The 19,358-nt window shown below is 34.6% G+C and overlaps 1 protein-coding gene across 3 annotated transcripts; it reads right to left on the reverse strand.

The window, feature by feature from the left end:
- Positions 1 to 40: 40 nt before the first annotated feature.
- On the reverse strand, positions 41 to 14,117 carry LOC123681634. Of its 3 annotated transcripts, none has more exons than XM_045619856.1 (6): positions 13,971 to 14,117; positions 13,600 to 13,915; positions 4,944 to 5,376; positions 2,712 to 3,116; positions 817 to 928; positions 41 to 219 (listed from the first exon to the last, which is right to left on the reverse strand). In XM_045619856.1, exons 3-6 carry the CDS (start codon positions 5,358 to 5,360, stop codon positions 188 to 190), a joined length of 966 nt encoding a protein of 321 aa, XP_045475812.1. In that variant the 5' UTR covers positions 5,361 to 5,376; positions 13,600 to 13,915; positions 13,971 to 14,117; the 3' UTR covers positions 41 to 187. The 3 variants fall into 3 exon arrangements, with proteins under 3 accessions (XP_045475812.1, XP_045475810.1, XP_045475811.1); XM_045619854.1 differs by having other exon boundaries at positions 803 to 928; XM_045619855.1 differs by lacking the exons at positions 13,600 to 13,915; positions 13,971 to 14,117 and adding an exon at positions 9,020 to 9,182 and having other exon boundaries at positions 803 to 928.
- Positions 14,118 to 19,358: the final 5,241 nt, after the last annotated feature.

Here is a 19,358-nt window from a genome sequence, read left to right on the forward strand (position 1 = left end):
CTTGATTTTAATTGGTCCTATATAGATTCAATGAGACAGATTTTTCCCCTAAAATTATATTTTCATGGAGACGAAGATATATTTCAATTATTCTGTGAGTTATCAGGTTTTTTCCTTTTTAGCATTGTCACTGGATGAGCACATAGGATCTCCTGAACAGATACCTCTGCAACAGGTACCAGGCAGCTTAATTCCTTCCATGAAGAAGTTGCACACGGGCTAGAACATAAAAATGGTATTGATCATTTAATGAGCATATTATAACTACTATTATTCACTATTCACAAGATGAAGTTTGCCTATTAGACGAGTGGAAAAAGACTTTCTAATATAGCTGGTGATCATAGAAGATATATTGCAAAAGAAAATTCAATAATATACCATTAATAAGGGTCACCACCACGTGGCTTCACAGTTCAAAACGAAATTAGAGATATTTCTCTTTACAAATCACCGATTGTTATGGGGTTCTCACATAATTTTTTCAAACAATAATCTACACAGGAGAAAGTAAATAGTTTTCATTTGGGGATGAAAAAAAAATTTGTAACTTGTTTTTCGTGAAAAAAATTGATGATGTACTTATTGAAAGCACTGATATACACCGTATAATGTTTGGTCATCACAGAAGCGCCAGAGGGGAAATAAATAGGTACCAAAGTTTGACTGATACGCGAAAAGCCACGAGGTTGTAATCCCTTTTAATACTTTGTTTCGTCTTTTAAAAACTTATTTTCGATTAAAACAATCTACGAGTCGATCACTCTATTTTTGATCAGTTGAAAAAAATTTGAATACTCACATGGCAACACTTACAACACGCTTCGACGCAGTAGACAACAATGAAGATCAAAGAACTGATGAGTGCTATGGGAAATGCAAAACTGATGAGTAGTAGACACCAGGCAATAGACCAGCAAATTTTAACCTGAAAAAAAATATAACAGGTGAAATAAGAATACTGATATTCAGATCATTTTGTGAATCATTTTAAATAAACCTAGGTTGACATGGGTAGTGAAGCACCTAGCTTGCGATATCTAAATTCTGGAGTGCACACTCGCTCATGAAGAAGCATAAAATTTGACTAACCACATTTGCATTTATCGGTTTTGTGGATTCAATCTTATTTAAAAATCTAAGTTCATTTGCTCTCCACATGCTCGCCTATGGTGTTAACATCAAATTTCGCCGCAGGGAGCTTCGTAAACGGAAAAAGGGCACTTTTGGACAACATCGAATTCGCATCTTCATATTTTTAGTTTTTTGGGAAGCAGAATTAACAAGAATGTCAATATGGTATCTACAAAAAATGTGTATCCTTATGTGAAGATACTATACTGATAGAGAAGCAAGGAGAATCGTTTATATTTAAAAGGGATTTTAAAAGTTATGATACAACAATTCTTTTATGATCCCAAGAACAAAAAACTAGAGTTGGATTGATAGTTTTTCAGAACTACGACCAGTTCGATTTTCTGTTTTATATCATATATCATAATAATACCAGCATCCACTAATAATATTCAGGTATATACAAGAGTACATTTAGGTCCTCAGAAAAAAAAACATCATTTAAATGTTTCGGTATACTTATATTTAGCTCTTGAATCATGAAATTACAACAAACAATGAACAATATGCATACGAGTATTCAGCACTAAAACTAAACTCTAAACTAAAGATCGAGTAAAGGGGAAACTGAATCACTACCACTATATTGTAGTGAGATCCTACCAAATCACACTTCTTTTACTTTGTAGTGTTACTTGTTTCTTCAACCTTCATTCGTCCTTGTCGATATTCAATAGAATCAAGATCTGGTTGATCTGATGACCATGTATTTGTTGCCAGTTGGTGTTCACGGTACGTTCAAGGATATAATTATCATTTTAATTGTAAAATAACATTCTTTCTTGATTTTTTGTTGATCTATAGCGTCATAATGAGGAAAAAAGCACTAGGCGCATTCATCATCTGGACAAACCTTTATGGATTAATACCCTCATTCAATTTAATGAAAGTGACAAGGAGATTTGGCGTTCAGAATGGAGTTCTTGTGATGTCTTCTTATAGTTGATGGAGAAAGTTCTAGGTTTCAATCTCCCTAGGACAATTTGGTGTATTTCAAATCGACTTAGAACTGGTCATGTTCTTTGTAATAGTATGCTCTTCAAATGGCATTCTATTGATAGCTCACTATGTGAGTGTTGTGGAGAAGAAACCATTGGCCACTTGGTGAATACTTATCCAATTTATAAATTTCATGGTGGTTTCCAAGCTATGCATTCAGTTTCAGATTCTTTTTTAGAATGGGTCGCTAACTTCAAATCAATATCATATAAACTAACATTTATTACTCCTTTCTGGTTCTTTTCTTTTTTGTTTTCAGATTTAATTATAAAGTCGTCAACAGTTGGTGAAGAGAGGGATAGAGAAGATTTCGTTTGGAATATATTAACATATAAACATGTCAGCTTATTCTGTGAACAAATACACAAACCAGTCACTGCACCTATACGGGGAGACAGAATTTTTGCTGAGGTTTTTATCTGTGCTCTTGTATCATACGTTGAAGTGTATAATGCCCCGTTTACATTTCCTCTGCTAATACTGAGATTACAACTACACATGCTTTGTTGTTTGAAGTTGAAAATTTTTTGTATTGCTCAAAAGAATTTATATGTATATTAGGACAAACATGAACATACCAAAAGGCTTTGTTCCACCTCTTCTTCCTGCTCTTGCCACGGCTCATGCCATGGCTCATGCCTCGGCTCATGCCTTGGCTCATGCCTCGGCTCATGCCTTGGCTCATGCCTAGGCTTATGCCCTTTCTCGACAATCTCGAATCTATCTTCCTCTCCCTCTTCCTCTTCGTCTTCCAGATATTTATATTCGATCTTCGTGCTGAAGTCTCTATACTGAAGACACTTGTTGTATCTCAGCATCTGAGGTTTACCCTCCGAGTCGCATGAGCATCTATGCGATTGCAGGCTCTTCTTGAGGCATCCCACGCACTCTCTACACTCGCAGTTTTTCAGATCCATATCGATTTTACAGAAAGGGCATTCGATTTCAACGACTGGCACGTCTTCTAACATATCTACTTGGTTCTAAGAAGAAAGTGAACAACGTGAATGTCAATAAAAATCAGCATAATCGTTTGTTGAGAGTGAGAAAAACTTCAATGTCCCTTCAGGATTTTTAGAAATATAATAAATTTTGAGTGACATATAAACAATACTGTAAATAAAATTATAGTTTTCCAGATATCGGATTATCATGAAAAAATATGAAGCATTCAACATCAAAACGATTATTCTTTTATGTTTTCATTTAGTTATTAACGGACAAGTCATTTTACATATTGACATAAAAAAATTGACAACTTTATAAAAAAAAAATATCAAATAAATCAAAAATGAAAATAGACAAAATTTCAGCAGATATATCAAAACACTTTGATGATTTTCAATTGAAAGATTGAATCATGAGGAAGATCTATCACCACCGAAACAGCAGCTTGCGATGCTCTATCGAGATTCGAGAATATTATCATTGAATGGTTGGTTCTGCCAAATTTTATATTGACTTGTCCCCAAGTTCTGAGATTCCTTTGGGAAAATATTCAAATTTATTTTTTGTACGTAGGCGTACAACTTTGCTTTCGTCTTTTTTTTCCGAAATTTGAGGCGATTTTGTAAAAAAATAGTTATACATTCATGATTCAAAGTATTGTCAATCGCTGGTCACTACTTTCTCCCATATTTCGGGCAGCGTATGAATCCCGCGTTGAAAAAACTGGTCATCTTTTGAAGCGATCCACGAATCTATCAAATTTTTCTCTTCTTCATAAGACCGGAAGTGCTGGTCAGCCAGGCTTGTGCCATTGATCGAAACAAGTGATAGTCCGAGGGAGCAACGTCTGGAGAATACGGCGGGTGAGGTAGGACTTCCCATTTCAACGTTTCCAAGTATGTCTTGACCACTTTCGCAACATGTGGTCGAGCATTGTCATGCTGTTAAATCACTTTATCATGTCCCTCGTTGTTTAGCCACCGTTTGTCTCTCAACGCTCAGCTCAAACGTGATAAAGATCGCCTGCTATTGTTTCAGTCGGTTTTAACAAGTCATAATACACTACGCTGAGCTGGTCACACCAAATACTGAACGCGACCTTTGGAAGCATGGCCGGGATATCCCCATGATTTTCTGCTCATGGAATTATCGTAATGAACCCCTTTTTCGTCTCCAGTCACAATGCGATGTAGAAATCCCTTCCGTCTTTGCCTTGCAAGCAGCTGTTCACAAGTAAATAAACGCCGTTCAACATCTCTCGGGTTGAACTCGTACGGCACCCAATTTCATGTTTCTGAATCATTCCCATGACTTTCAAGGGTTTTGAAATGGCTAACTGCGTCACTCCCAATAATCCTGCCAATTCCTGTTGCATTTGACACGAGTCTTGATCAAGTAATGCCTCCAATTCTGCATTTTCCAAAAACTTCTCTCTTCCACCGCCAAGCTAGTCTTCGACATCAAAAACACCGGTCTTGAAGCGTTGAAACCATTCTCGGCACGTTCTTTCACTAATAGCGACCTCACCATAGGCATTCGAGAGCTTTCGATGAACCTCAGCCGCAGGTTTCTTCATATTAAAACAAAAAATTAAAACTTCCCGCAAATGACGAGAATTTGGCTTGTGAGCTGAAATGCTTAGTCGAGAATAACTTTATGATGATGACACAAATCGACTAATATTTCGATAGCGTCATGTTGACAGATCCCTAAGCTTATTATATTATGACATCTACAATCTATCTATTCCGACTGCCACTTACCGCAACAGCAATCTATTGAAAAATGGTGGAAGCAAAGTTGTACATCTAATAGTTCAAGATTGCTCTACCAAAGCAGTATATGATCAACCCTTTACTTACAGATTTCGACTCCTCCTTGAACTGCTCATCTTTACGCGCAGCGTCCTCCTTATCCAAGTGGCACAAAGTGACACACTTGGGACAGCACCAATTCTCCAGGTTCACCCTCTTGCCAGTGGTGCAAAAGAAGGCCTCGATGCACCTATCGTGGGCCTCGTTCTCGCAGCAGTTGCACTTGGTGTAAGGTATGCCGTGGCCGCAGAGCACGCAGGTGTCCGGGACTTTCCCGCAGTCCGAGATCACCGTTACAGTTTCCGACAACCTGGACATCCTCCTGGAATCTCCACGGGTCATGGTACGGCTATCACCTACCCTCCTCTCGGAGGCTATAGAAGATGGATGAGTGCTGTGTCTGTGGGAGCTGTGCTTGGAAAGGCTTTCCGATCCTTCTTTCGATGGGGTGGTGGTCTCTTCCATTGTGACGAATGCTGAACTGTGTGAATAAGAAAGGGTTTTTGTTACGAGTTGTTCAAATTCATCGATAAAATCTTATGGTTGTATTGAATTTTTTAGGTGTTTATACATATAGACGAACATATTTGGTGTTTATAGATTTGGTGGAGGTTTGAGAGTTTATGAGTGAAAGTGTGAGAAATATTGGAAAAAAGGAGTGTTTAAAGTAATTAAGTTGAAGCAAAAAAAATATATATGTAGAAAACTTGAATTGTGTCCATTTCAGCAATATGGGATCAGAATTTTTCGAGACACGAGAAGGATTAAGACAGTGCTGAGTATGTTTGCGATCTTTTTTAATTATATAATCAAGGAATCAAGGGAAAGCACAGAGAAATCAACAGTTGGCTCCAGAAATATGAGAAGGGTTGAAATATCACTGTGTGTCTTCATGGATGATATTGTGTTAACGACAGGTACAAGGGAGTGTATACAAAGAGTTGTTAATGTGTGGTATTAAGTGTTGAGGAGATATTGCATGGAAATAACAAAATCAAGAAAGACAAAGGTTATGGCAATCCAGGACTAGCGAGCTGATGAGTTAAAGTTGGAAATTGATGAGGAAGAAATTGAAAGGTTGAAATATTTTAAATACTTGAGAGTGCACATCGAAAATAATGGAAACCAAGAGTAAGATATTGAAGGGAGAATAGAAAAGCCGACAAATTGTGTGTCTCAATGAAAAGGAAAGGAGAAGACATATACTGTATACTGTAATGAGACATGTTTCAACATAACAGGCCAATTGAAAAAATTCCGGTTTACCATAGTAAAACACATTTTTTTTTGCAAAATTCGATTTTATTATTCAACATAGTTTCCTTCGAGGGTGATACAGCGATTATACCGATATTCCAACTTTTCGATATCATTTTTGTAGTACGATTTGTCTTTCGCTTCAAAATAGGCCTCAGTTTCGGCAATTATTTCTTCATTGACACTAAATTTCTTTCCAGAAAGCATTCTTTTGAGGTCTGAGATTAGAAAAAAGTCGCTGGGGGCCAGATATGGTGAATACGGTGAATGCAGAGCAATTCGGAGCCCAATTTATGCATATTGTTTTCATTGATTTGTGACACGGCGCATTATCTTGATGAAACAGAACCTTTTTTTCAAATGGGGCCGTTTTTTAACGATTTCATCGTTTAAACAATCCAATAACGCTATATAATAATCTCTGTTGATGGTCTGGCCCTTTTGGAGGTAATCAATGAATATTATACTTTGCGCATCCCAGAATAATTTCTGCCATTTTCTTGCCAGCTGACTGTTGTGTTTTCCTCGCTTTGGATTCGGTTCATCGTGTGCAGTCCACTCAGCTGACTGTCGATTGGACTCCGGAGTGTAATGATGGAGCCATGTTTCATCCATTGTCACATATCGACGCAAAAATTCAGAGTTATTGCACTTAAACAGCTTCAAAAACTGCTCAGAATCATCAACACGTTGTTGCTTTTGATCGATTGTGAGCTCGCGCGGCACCCATTTTGCACACAGCTTTCTCATGTACAAATATTCGTGAATGATATGATTTACAAGTTCAAATGATAACTTCAAAATGTCTGCTATCTCGATCAACTTCACTTGACGGTCATTCAAAATTATTCTGTGAACATTTCACCACGTTTAAAGTTAGCATATCATTCAATGATGGTTGATTTTTCTGGTGCAGACCCCGGAAACTCTTTATCAAGCCAAGATTTGGCTTCAACTGTATATTTTACCCTTTCAAATTATGGGATATCAAACGAAAATTTTAGATTTCCAGAAAGGTTGAACCAGATTTTTTTCACTTCTACTATATGTGAGATAGTTATTGTTTCTTTGAATGATTTGAGTAATCAATAGAACCCGTTTTGAATAATGAGAAATGCACTGGCATGAATCAGGAGCTTTGGCCCATTTGTTCAGTTCAAAGTGTCTATGGAATTCCACCTGAGGATGTTTCATTTTTGTATAAAATTAATGTTAATAAAATGAAGATTTTTATTTTAACCTCAGCATTTCTTAGAACATCACTTCAAGTAAGTGAAAAAACAATAGTCCGTTCTGCGAAAGATATTCTGTGTTTCAGAAAGTTATCAGATCAGAAAATTTTGTTAAAGGTGACTACATAAAACTTCAATGAAAATCGAATTGATGTATCTAAAGAAATTCAACCAAGAAAGAATTGTTCAATCTTCGAATGATGATATCTTTACGATTTCTCATAAATATTTTTTCCTCTATTTGGCACCTAATTGTGCTGAAATATTCGAATCCTGAACCAACCCTGATGTAGAAACAAGTTTTTCACAAAGTTGTGTAAGACAGGAACACTGGAAGAGTGTATTCAATACCATAGCATGTAATTTGGATAGGCTATGTGTATGTATTTATCCAAATGTTGATACCAGAAACTGGAACTGAATAACTTCTCAAGTTCATGTTATCCTAATACATTTGTACTACGATGTGGGGGTAAAATGGCGCACCGCCACATATCGATTCATGCTCAGGAGTGGAAAAAGAAGCAATGAATTGGAATATTTTTGTTTCGTCGATTTCAGTTTTTGAACTTAATTTCAGAAGGATCATATATTTTTATGTTGAAAAAATTCTTGTGAGAAAGATTTCGTGGTTAATATATAGGTATAGTCGTTTGTCAATTAGAATTTTGGGTTTCTGCACATTCCAAAAAAAAAAAAAATGTAAATAATCTGAACCATTTTTTCACTCAAACTTCTAATTAAATGTGATGAAAACCAAAATTAATTTTGATTTGATTAGAAAGGCCACTAATTAATTAACGTACAACCAAATTCAACAAAAAAAAATGGGTATACATCTACATTAATATTACATGATGCATATCTATAACTATCTTTCACCATTACCTCTCTTTCTCACTCTAATTGCAACGTTTTTAAATTATGAAATCTTATTGCATGTAATTCGAAGTGAGATTTGATTATCTTCCTTTCTCGAGAATTTGATCCGTGAAGTGAAGAACATTATGAAACAAGAAATTTATATAATGATATTAATAAATTATATTTCCACTGGCTAAATAGTTTGTGGAAAAGGTCAAGATATAAGATAGTAAAATCAGAAAGCATGTTAATACTGAAAAATACAAAGTACATCTCTTACTTATCTTAGTAAAAACTTACCTAGCTAAAGTCAATACATGATTACAACCAGAACGGAAAAACAAATAAAATACGTCGTGGGAAATCATTTTCAACCGAATAACTTCTAGAAAAAAACATTTATTCCTATTTATCTTTATTCAAGTTTAGGTGGGCACTCCTTATTTGCTGAGAAAATAAAAATTTAATTTAGGTGTCATTGGAGTGAGCTACAAAATTGAACAAAGGTCTAAGGGGTTTCCATCAATTCCATCTTGGAATTCAAAAAGGCCAACGAAATTCTTCGGATCATGTTACGAATATGGGGGTCACTGCGACTAGATAAGCATTTATTGCTATTTGTATGGCATCAGCAATAATAATAATAAAGGTGAATTTATATTATGAGTAGTTCATTTGGTAGAAAAAGGTGAATAATAAAATAATAAGTAAGTGCACAAGCATTTACCGAAATACAAATGCAGAATAAATATAGATAGTGCTCAGACTCACATTAAAACAGTTTTATATCTTCAAATTCAAAAACTTGGATATTCTTGAAAAATTGGTTCAACATATGGAACATTGAGGAACTGGTTTCAGGTTGGAAAATACTATACATTCATCTTATTTTCTCCATAGACTTCTATCTCCTATACCCGGAAAATGACGTTCCGAACCAATATATGACAACTATTTCAAAAAGTGAAAATTCCGTTCTCTTCTTCTTCTTCTTCTCAAATCACTTATTGGTGATTTAATGGGTTCGCATTTAGCATGTACCCAGATTGGTAGCTTACTCTGTGTTTGATTGATTTCTTATTTTCTCTGACTTTCCCACCCTCAAAAATCCAGAGAGAATAAAGGATAAGGTTGGGTTATTTTCATATGAGGGATCAAACATCCAATGTTAGTAGGTATCTACTGTATAAACAAGATTCTTCTATATCTTTCATTAATCTGTTGAATCCATTTTAAATTTCTATTTTACCTATTTTACAAATATTGCTTATATTTTAATATCTGAACATTCCAAAAATTCATTCAATATTTGAACTATATCAATGCTATCTTCCGTTATGAAGGTAAATATTGACTTTCCAGAGAACCACAGAAAACTGTGAACTGTGCTTGAGAAATTTCAGTGAATCCTGCAGCTTTTGTAAAAAAGTGCCCAACAATGAATTGAATGAGCTCAGAAGACCCTGATTTTACATTAAGGATTTTTTTTTAATTTTGAGGACGCGGTCAATGCAAAATTTCACATAACTTTACTTGCAAAATCTCAACTAGGACAGATGTGCTATAATGGTTATTCTATATACATGGTGTTCGATCATAAACCGGAAAAACATATATAGTCGTGTAGATGACGAGAGGAAAATCATTTTGGCCTTATGACATATACCTCGTTTTTGAAGATAAACGAGATACAGGGTATGAATATTCTATTCAGTGTGATCAGTTATATATTACCTTTGAAGTTACGATTTCTGGTCACATCAGAGTATTTTTGAGTGCTCAATTCAGAAAAGTTGAAGAACTTTGACAAAAATTTAGAAAATGACGGAATAACTGCAATATTCGTGATTTTTTCTTTCAAATTGAATTTCATTTTTTTGAATGAACTCAATTTTCTGAGAATTTCTGTGATCAGCTCGAACTTTCGCACAGAGTTTGAAATTCTCATTCTACATCATCCAAATGCAAATTTTCATACTGATCTAAACTGCAGTTTTGAAATCAACAGGGATAGAAAATCCCGAATGGCCATTATTTTGTCTATTAACGAACTCAAACGCGCCATACAAAATCCAAACCTACTCTGAAAATTTCAAGTTTTTTGGTCCAGATGGAATCGAATTCGAAGATGAATTAGTCATCCAAAAATACAGGTATTGTGATGGAATGATAAAGAGATCGATTCGAAGAACTAGCGTATACCTTGTGGTTTACGTTTTGTAATATGATATTTTTATTACAGATCAATTCGTAGGTATAGATACCTACTTTCACTTATTTCAACTCTAAATCTGCTGCAGTTGAGGTAGATCAGGCTATACAACGCGGATATTTTATTTTCACTTTATTAAGTGCCAGTAGGTACCTAAATCATGCTCAAAATCTCATATTTTCATGTTTGTTACTTCTGGGTAATTTCATTTCTCTTGAAATCTATAAATCCATTATCGATTCAAACTATTAGGTGTACCTACAACTTTGCTTCTGTCGTTCTGCAATAGATATCTGTAGTAGCGCTAAGTGGTAGTCGAAATAAATAGATCATAGATGTCATACATAACATAACGCCATCTAAATATAAGTCGATTTGTGTCTGCATCATAAAGTTATTCTCTATTAAATATGTCAGCTTACGCGTCTAATTCTCGTAATTTGCGGGAGGTTTTAATTTTCTGCTAATTATGAATAAATCTACGACTGAAACTCATCGAATGCTCTCAAATGCCTATGGCGAGGCCGCTATTAGTGAAAGAACGTGCCGAGAACGTCGCTTCAAGCCCAGAAATGTTGAACGGTGTTCAAGCCCAGAAATGTTGAACGGTGTTTGTTTGAAAAATGGGTTCATTACGATAATTCCAACCGCAAGAAATCACGTCGAAGACCAAACCGAATATGTACGGTTGTCGGTTCCAAGTTCAGGCTCAGTATTTAGTGAATTTTGAATCATAAATTTATAACCAGTTTTTCACAATGAAGCCTCGAATTTCGGAAAAAAACGGCGGAAGCAAAGTTGTTCATCATTGTAGCTTGCTATAACTAAAACTGTTTTTAATTATTGGTAATCACTGAAACTGGTGAAAAAATCTATTCAATTAAATTTTAGCATTACTGAAGCTTTTTTGGATCACTCCCAAATGTCATAACAGTCAAACGAGAATGAAAGTTTGTATTAAATGATCTCTATTTTGTTCATCGCATTACAAAAAAGTAGAATCAATTATATCTTTCAATATTTATTAATTCACAATATATTGCAAAAAAGCGGCTATTATTCGCAATTATTTTTCTTCTAAAATTTCAACTCCTTCCCAATAAAGTCAATCAGCACCTACACCAACGTCTCTAAAAAATAGACAAAGATTGATCAATTATATCCTGTCATAAATTGAAATATCAAGGATGAGGTCAGTAAGGAATACAAATTATTCATTTGAACCTACTAGTAATTAATTCTTAGGAACAATTGTCACATGTTTTTTTGACTATTGTTCTATTGTAGGCTCATGCTACGTGCATAAGACTATTAAGTCATCGAATTGTACCTATATGTGAAATTCAATGCATCGAAAAGGTTGATATGATTGTTGCGAAAATTTAACACTTGGTAAATTGTCACCTCAAGAATCACCAGACTAATTGAAGCAATTTTGTTTCAAAACTGTGAAAATTATAAGATGTTATAAAGTGAATGACACGAATGAGTACTTTAATTAGAACTGTGAAAATATAAAATAATATCTAATAAAGAAAGAATGCATGAGGTATCATGCAAAGACGATTTATTGAAAGAGAGAGTTTGAAAATAGTCTTCCTTTAAAGTATCATTTTTCGTAGGAAAACAAATGTATAGACATACACCTTTACTATACCGATCGTATGATTCGATGTGACCAAAAACGAACGAGATACCTATACCAAGTTTAAAAAAAGGAACGAATGCGAAATTACTTTTTCCACAATCTAATATACTAACTGCCAACACCCAGAAGGAGCTGTTTAAATCTTAATTTTTTTTGGTAAAATATAGATAGTTTAGCAAGGAGTGAATGATTGAATTTGGAGAAAAAATCGTGATAGTTTTCATCATGTAAACAATTTTTGTTACTCGTTGTGTTTTGCAAATTTTTCAAATTCTACAACAAACCATCTGTTCGAGGAGATCCAAAGTCGATGTTTAGTTGTTGTTAAAATGCCTAGAGCACGTGCACGCGGAATTTATCTCCAGCTATGTGAATTTTAAAGAGGTCGAATTATTGGTCTACGGGAGGCGGGGTTGTCATTTCGAGAAATCGCTAAATGTACGAACAGAAATCCAACAACTGTTATGAGATGTTGTCAAGAGTGGTTTGATAATGCCCAAAATCGAAGAAGAGTAGGCACCGGACGTTGAAGGAGCATAAATGAAGCTCAAGATCGACGTCTTAGACTTATGGCCATTAGAGACCGATTTGTGACAACTCGATTTTTGGCTGATGAGTGCTTAGGAGAACAATGCCATGCTGTAACTGTCCGAACGGTTTACCGCCGGGCTTTTGGACTGGTGCATTATCAGCCCCATCTTGTGTTACCTCTGACGGTTGAGAATCGCCGGCAACGATTACAGTGGTGCAGAGAAGGTCAACATTGGAATGGCATCAGGTCGTCTTTTCTGATGAATCTCGATTCTGCCTGGGTACACATGATGGCCGAAAAAGGGTTAGAACCTCAGTTTTATGTTGAGCGTCATGTACAACGGACAGTAGGCGTTATGGTATGGGGTGCTATTGCTCATGCAAGTAGGTCACCTTTAGTCTTTATTCGAGGTAACATGACAGCGCTGCGTTACCTTCAAGAAATAGTGGAGCCATATTTTCTTCCTTACCTTAACCGGCTCTAGAATCCATTATTTCGGCAAGATAATGCCTGACCTAATGTTGCCAGAGTTAGTTTAAACTTTTTCGAAGCGACTCATGTGAATCTTTTGCTATGGCCACCCAGATCCCCCGATCTTTCGCCCATAGAGCATGTTTGGGACATCGAGGATAGAATGCTTGGAAATTTACCCCAGCTACCACAGACTTTGGGGACTCTGAGACATGAAGTACAGGTAGTTTGGGATAGTATCCCTCAAGAAGAAATAGACCATCTTATTGCATCAATGCCGATACGTGTTGGGTAGTGTATAGATAATCGCGGTGAACAAACACATTATCAACAAATTTATTAAATAAAATTGTAAACCCTATCTATGTTCTACCAAATGAACTTTTAAATTCAAACTGCTTCTTTAGGGTGTTGCAGTTTCTTTGTCAGTTAATATATTTCTGACGAACAGCTTACAGCATAAAATCTTTATTTATGTAAACACCCACCTTTTGGCTGTTCCTTCTACCCTGACTCTTCTTCTTATCGCAACTGCCAGGGTCGTTCAAATGAACCATGGTTACGCATCTAGGACATCTCCAAGTGTCCAAATCGACGTCAAATTTTTTATCAGTTCCCCTGAGGAAAGCTTCTGCACACTTTTTATGGGTTTCACGAAAGCACACTCCACAAGTCACTGTAATAACACCATACTCGCATAGTGTGCAGCAGTCTATTATTCTTCCACTCGGTATATATCTATTGGCATGGGTGGAAGATGTAGAAGGGCCGATTTCAGTTATAAAAGTAGCTTGTGTATCTTGGCTGCAAACAATGAAATTTTTTAGTGTTAGGTTTGTTGATGAAAATTAACACTTACGATGGAGTAGCAGAATTCATCAATGAAAAGAAATAAAAGGGTAAACTAATTGATACTGAATTGGAATAATTAATAAAAAGTCATCATTGGCAGAAGTTCGAATGACACAAACCATGAAATAGTATATTATTGTTTTGTGAGTAGTAAAAGCATTGCACAAAAATTTTGGCTAATAAAATATGAAAGAATTATAAAAGTGTTACTTGTGATAAATTGCTCAGTTACTTTTTGTGTTTGAATATTTCAGGTAAGTCACAAAATGTGCCTTTCAACGAATTAAACACGTAATTTTTTTCGTAAAAACACAAAAGGATTGAGAGAATAAAGAAAAAAATTGCAGAACTAATGATACAATCAGAAATCTGATCTGTGGTTAGCATTTTTGTGGTTAAATGTCTAGGAATAGGAACTGGTGTGCTCATTGCCATCTTGAAAGAATTTAAGAGAAAACCTCTGAGTAATAAACATGTTTATTACTCTATGGATAAAATGGACCAAATTTGAAAGAAATCGCTGACACTTTACATGATTCTGCATCGTTTTCTATGGCGTTCAAACCAAATGTCACTGTCATTTTCATAGAAATATGACCACCCCATCAAATATAAGCACTCACACCCCATCAAATATAAGCACTCACAGAAGAAAAAGGAAATAACTGTATTCCCGATTCCCCAGAATTCCCTCAAAAACAGGGCCGGGGTGAGGGATGAAACAACGAAACAACCGTTTCAGATGCTTCTATTTGAGGGGCGCCAATTCGGCCAAGTTTGCTGGCCGCCTTTTCATATTTCATCCATGATTCTTAAAAACAACATAAGGTTGTTTTGCTCTACTGCGTTTTTCAACAATCCCTGCAATTAAAATTCTATTCCCTATTATCCACATTGAAAGAGATCCAAGGCTAAATTTTCGAATCAGCTCATTTAGCAAGGTATTCAAAAAGTAAAAAGCTGTAAACTGTAAATCTGTAAGATGTGAAGCAAATCCAAAAATTTTTCAACCGAAAAGTTTTTAAAAATGGTCAACTATTTCGATCAATATAAGCCAGAGATGAATGAAAAAATAAATTTTCACATAAATACTTGTTCGAATCGCCTTGGCGTAACAATGAGATAGCTTTTTGATCAATTCATGGCTTCCACAAAGAGTATGAGAACTTCACCGAGCGAGTATATATATGATACCCTGAAACTATTCACCTAATTGGAAAATACTTATACTTTATGTCTTTATACGTATTCCCGCTTATTGTTTTACTTTGTTTGTTTTCATTTCTCTTTCCTTAGTTATTTAATGTATTTCTCATTGATCATTTTTTTTAGAATTATTATTGATTTAATATCGCGCACTAGTTATAATATTATATACCTCAGCAATGTAACTTTTTCTTCTTCTTTTTCACCGAGCGAGTGGAATATAACCCAATCATTTCCAAAACTCCCCTAAGTTGTTGGAAAACCTCATCAAATAGAAAATGACAAGTGAAAAAAAAATATTGCTTATATTTCAAAAGATCGACAAATCCAAATGTAACAACTGACAGGATTTATGATTATACATTCAAATCAGGAAAGAGGAATTTGGTACAAAAACATGCCTCTTCAATACCAAAATGGGCAAAAAACATGCGAAAAGTATTGGAATGAGCATGAAGAAGTTCAAAATAACGAGCCATTCTAATGGAGCAACTGTTATTTCATCATTGACCAAAAAAAGAGTTAATTAGAATTACTCCTTAAAACCATTTCTACAACTAGAAGTTGAACATGTTTTGAAACTTGTTCAAAATGTTAGAGAGGACAATCATATATCCGCTGCCAATAAAAACTTTTGGGGTCAGATCATTCATCAGATCTGAATCCGTCTGCTGCAATTCAGACTATTAATCCCCAAATACGTAACAATAACAATAATTTTCATTTTAAAGATCAATAAAAAAAATCAACATAGGTACCTATTCCCATTTAATTCTTCAAAACTTGGGTTTTCCCCAGAATAATTTTTTTCTTGGATTGTATTGCTTATGATAATTATCGTTAATGAAGTTTCATAGTTTAACTCATGTTTATCTACTCTCCCTTGTAAGTTCTGTCACTTCATTTTTTGTCCAGCCATGAACTGGATTATAAGCTCAAACTACTCGTTGAGGCACGAATAGCACATTAGTGGTTTTTGTTCAACAAAACTTTCCTCATTATTTATTCATTTATTACACTTAACGCTGAATAGTCGGATGCAACAGTAGAACAAACAAAATAGTAGGTTAGGTTAGACTCAGTTGACACATTTTCTACTAATTTTTGCTAATCTCCTACTTTCAAAGTACAGAACTCTCGACTCCTCTGATTTTTACACTGTCAACAGGTTATCTAAAAACGAAAAAATACAAGTAAGAAGCAGAAGTTTCTCCGAAGCCTACTTTCATTATCAGTTTGCCAGTGGGATGAATTGAAGCAATTAGAATTGGAAAGTGACAGACGCTTCAAGAGAACTTGCTCTCTAGCCTTGTACTTGAACTTGAAGTGACAGAAAGCATTTTCATTCAATTATATTTTTATAGATACTTCTAGGTAGTACATACATTTCACCTTCTGAACACACACGATTAGATTTCTTGAATAGTTCAGAGAAATTGTTTATTTCAATGAATCGTCATGCTTAACTTAATTTTTCGATAATTTATATTAATACTCAAGATTACTTCGCCAATGAATAATGTTCTTATTTTTGGGCTTGTTTTGAAAGAACAGAGTTCTATTTTTTGGAGTATTTGATTGACTTGGTCGTTTTTTGGCAGAAATCAGGGACGTCACTAGACTGAAGGCAGGGTGTGCTGGCGCCTAGCTAGGGCGCCAAAAAAAATTCAAAGTACTGATTGGGAATGTAATTCAGTCAGAAACAACAGGAAGGAAGATAGACAAATTTAACATCAACAGTCATCTTCAAAGGTGCCGTATTTTACATTATAATCATGACTATTTCAGATGACGCGTAATCCCTCACTAGTAGGCACATTTCAACGAGTTATTGACGCTCAAACTCATGGACTCATCAGGCTTGTCGGTGTTTTGTTTGATAAACTTAGCCGACTTTTATTCCTTTCTTGATGTTTCAGGAATCATTTTTATTATAAATTATCCGATCAGACAATCAGAATGTTGATTCCTCAGATGAACGTAAAGTATTGGAGAAATCATTTCCATCATCTCATGATTCTAAGGAAATATAAAAGTGATTTCATTTCATAAAATAATCAATTATAATATTTTTCAATAGTTTAATGAATATGCAGAAAGTGTTATTATATTCTTACTTTTTCAATGTGAGAACTTCAAATGAAGTTAACGAAAGTAAGGTCTATAATTTCTTATTTTCCAAGCATTTTTTCGACATATACCAAAGTGTTTCACAAATCATTTTCTGAATAATGCCAACAAAGGAATTATGAAAATCAGGAAGTATTTTTTAGAATTTGTTGCTTTAGGAAAAACGCTTAAAGGTGATTTTGAGAAAGTTATATTCACCGAACTAAAGAAATATCGCTACCATGCAAACATATCAGAATAATATGAAGAAAAAAGGCGTTTATTTTCGCTCATCATTCCTGAAATGAATTCAATTTTTTTGTAAGGGTTTGAAATTGTTGGTTTTTTGTTAGTGAATATTTTTCTTAACTTCTTCTCCAAATTTTTCAAGGAAATACCTTTAATTTTGTCATTTCTCGAAGAACCCGATTACCCAATATTGATTTTTTGCATTCTTCACAGTTGACTTCTGTTAGGACAGCCAATTGGGTCTCAGCCTAGGGTGGCAGTTTGACTAGCGTCGGCCCTAGAGGAAATCTATTTTATTAATATGACTTACAAGTTACAGATTTCTTACATTTTAAATAACTCAAGCTACTGTAGAGCGAAATTATTATTATTCCCGTTATAAAATAGAATTTAAATAAGAATAACTTGTATTTATTAGGTATTATTTCGCTCAAATTCCTGCAATTTTCAAATTTCGAGCCAATACTGGTGTCAAACATGTAGATTACACTTATATACATATCCTTGATCCTTGATCAAAGTGAAGTCTGTCCAATAGTTTCAATTCCATTTAGTCAGCATGTAGCAATTTTATAGATGAACTGCATATCTACGCTATGAATTAATTAGGTATACCTAAATCATACATTCACTAATTCATAATGGATTAATACCTACCTCTGACAGTTTTTATTAATGATCTTATAGATGTTATCTCTCCTACTTCAAAATGCATAGCAAAAAAATAAATTCGACTCTATGTCATAAGTGGTGTTGTAAGTCAACGATGACAAAACTGCAGAACTTTCAATGGTAAAAAAGCAAGTTATAAAAAGATCCAGGTACATATGAAGAGTAAAACATTCAATGATTTCGTCACGATGTCTGCAATTTTTGATTTCAAACGATAATATTCGGTTCATTGATGACGAATTCGACCTCAAATTCGATTATGTTCGTTCTGCTATCCGTAAAAACGATAACTCTCGAACAGAAAAACCTAGAACATTGAACTTTGGGGTCATATCGCAAATGAAGCTGATGATTTCGTTAATGGACAGAATTCAACTAAAGGTTCACAAAATTTGATCGTTCGAAATTCGAAAAAAGTTCATATGAAAGACCCCACCTTATTTTTTGACAAGGGATCGCTCCCTGAATTTTTCGCAACTATTCATATACACCGTCACCCTGTATAATAATGTGTAGTATTGTGTAACTTCAACGAAAATATATGACTCAAATTATGAACAAAAAAACACTATAAAAAAATATAATGGATAAAAAAAACTTCGAAGATGGTGGGTGCAGTCTATTATTTGCCACAGGCGCAATAGTACCCAGATACGGCTCTGGATATCACAAGAACAACGGCTCATTTTATTGAAAAGATAAATTTTTCACATTGAAATTTATCTGATTTTTAGAAAAAACTATCGAAATTTTTCTCGGTTGTCAGAAAAAATAGTAAACCGGGTGTTTTATGCATTACCCCTTAATTTTTTTTTTTTTAACTACCAATAAAACCTTTTTTGGGAAGAAACTATCATCAGCATAAGATTTGCCGTGAAAAGTTCCGCCTATGACTAAATTTCTATCAAGATCAATCGAAATGTCCAAACGTTATCACAGAAAATATGTATATGATGAAAATGAAGTATTTGGATGGCTTTAATTCGAAGGGGAAGCATTCTCATACAAATGTTTATTGGAACTTTTTTCTTATTCTGATAAGTACTATCACCTCCTTAAGTTTAACCCCTAAATTAGGAAACGTCTTGTAAATAACCAATATTTCATGTTGAAACATGGAAAAAACTTTTCTATATATTTTTAAAGTTCTTTCTGTATA

The sequence above is a fragment of the Harmonia axyridis genome, chromosome 6 (genome assembly GCF_914767665.1).
Source record: "Harmonia axyridis chromosome 6, icHarAxyr1.1, whole genome shotgun sequence".
Lineage (NCBI taxonomy): Eukaryota > Metazoa > Arthropoda > Insecta > Coleoptera > Coccinellidae > Harmonia > Harmonia axyridis.

Excerpts from the sequence above, each read along its gene's own strand:
- LOC123681634 (XM_045619854.1), bottom strand. The coding sequence starts at position 5,360 with ATGGAAGAGACCACCACCCCATCGAAAGAAGGATCGGAAAGCCTTTCC. Across the intron at positions 3,117-4,943 it reads TCAAGGAGGAGTCGAAATCT|AACCAAGTAGATATGTTAGA; the intron begins GTAAGTAAAGGG and ends CTTTCTTCTTAG. Across the intron at positions 929-2,711 it reads AGGTGGAACAAAGCCTTTTG|GTTAAAATTTGCTGGTCTAT; the intron begins GTATGTTCATGT and ends ATTTTTTTTCAG.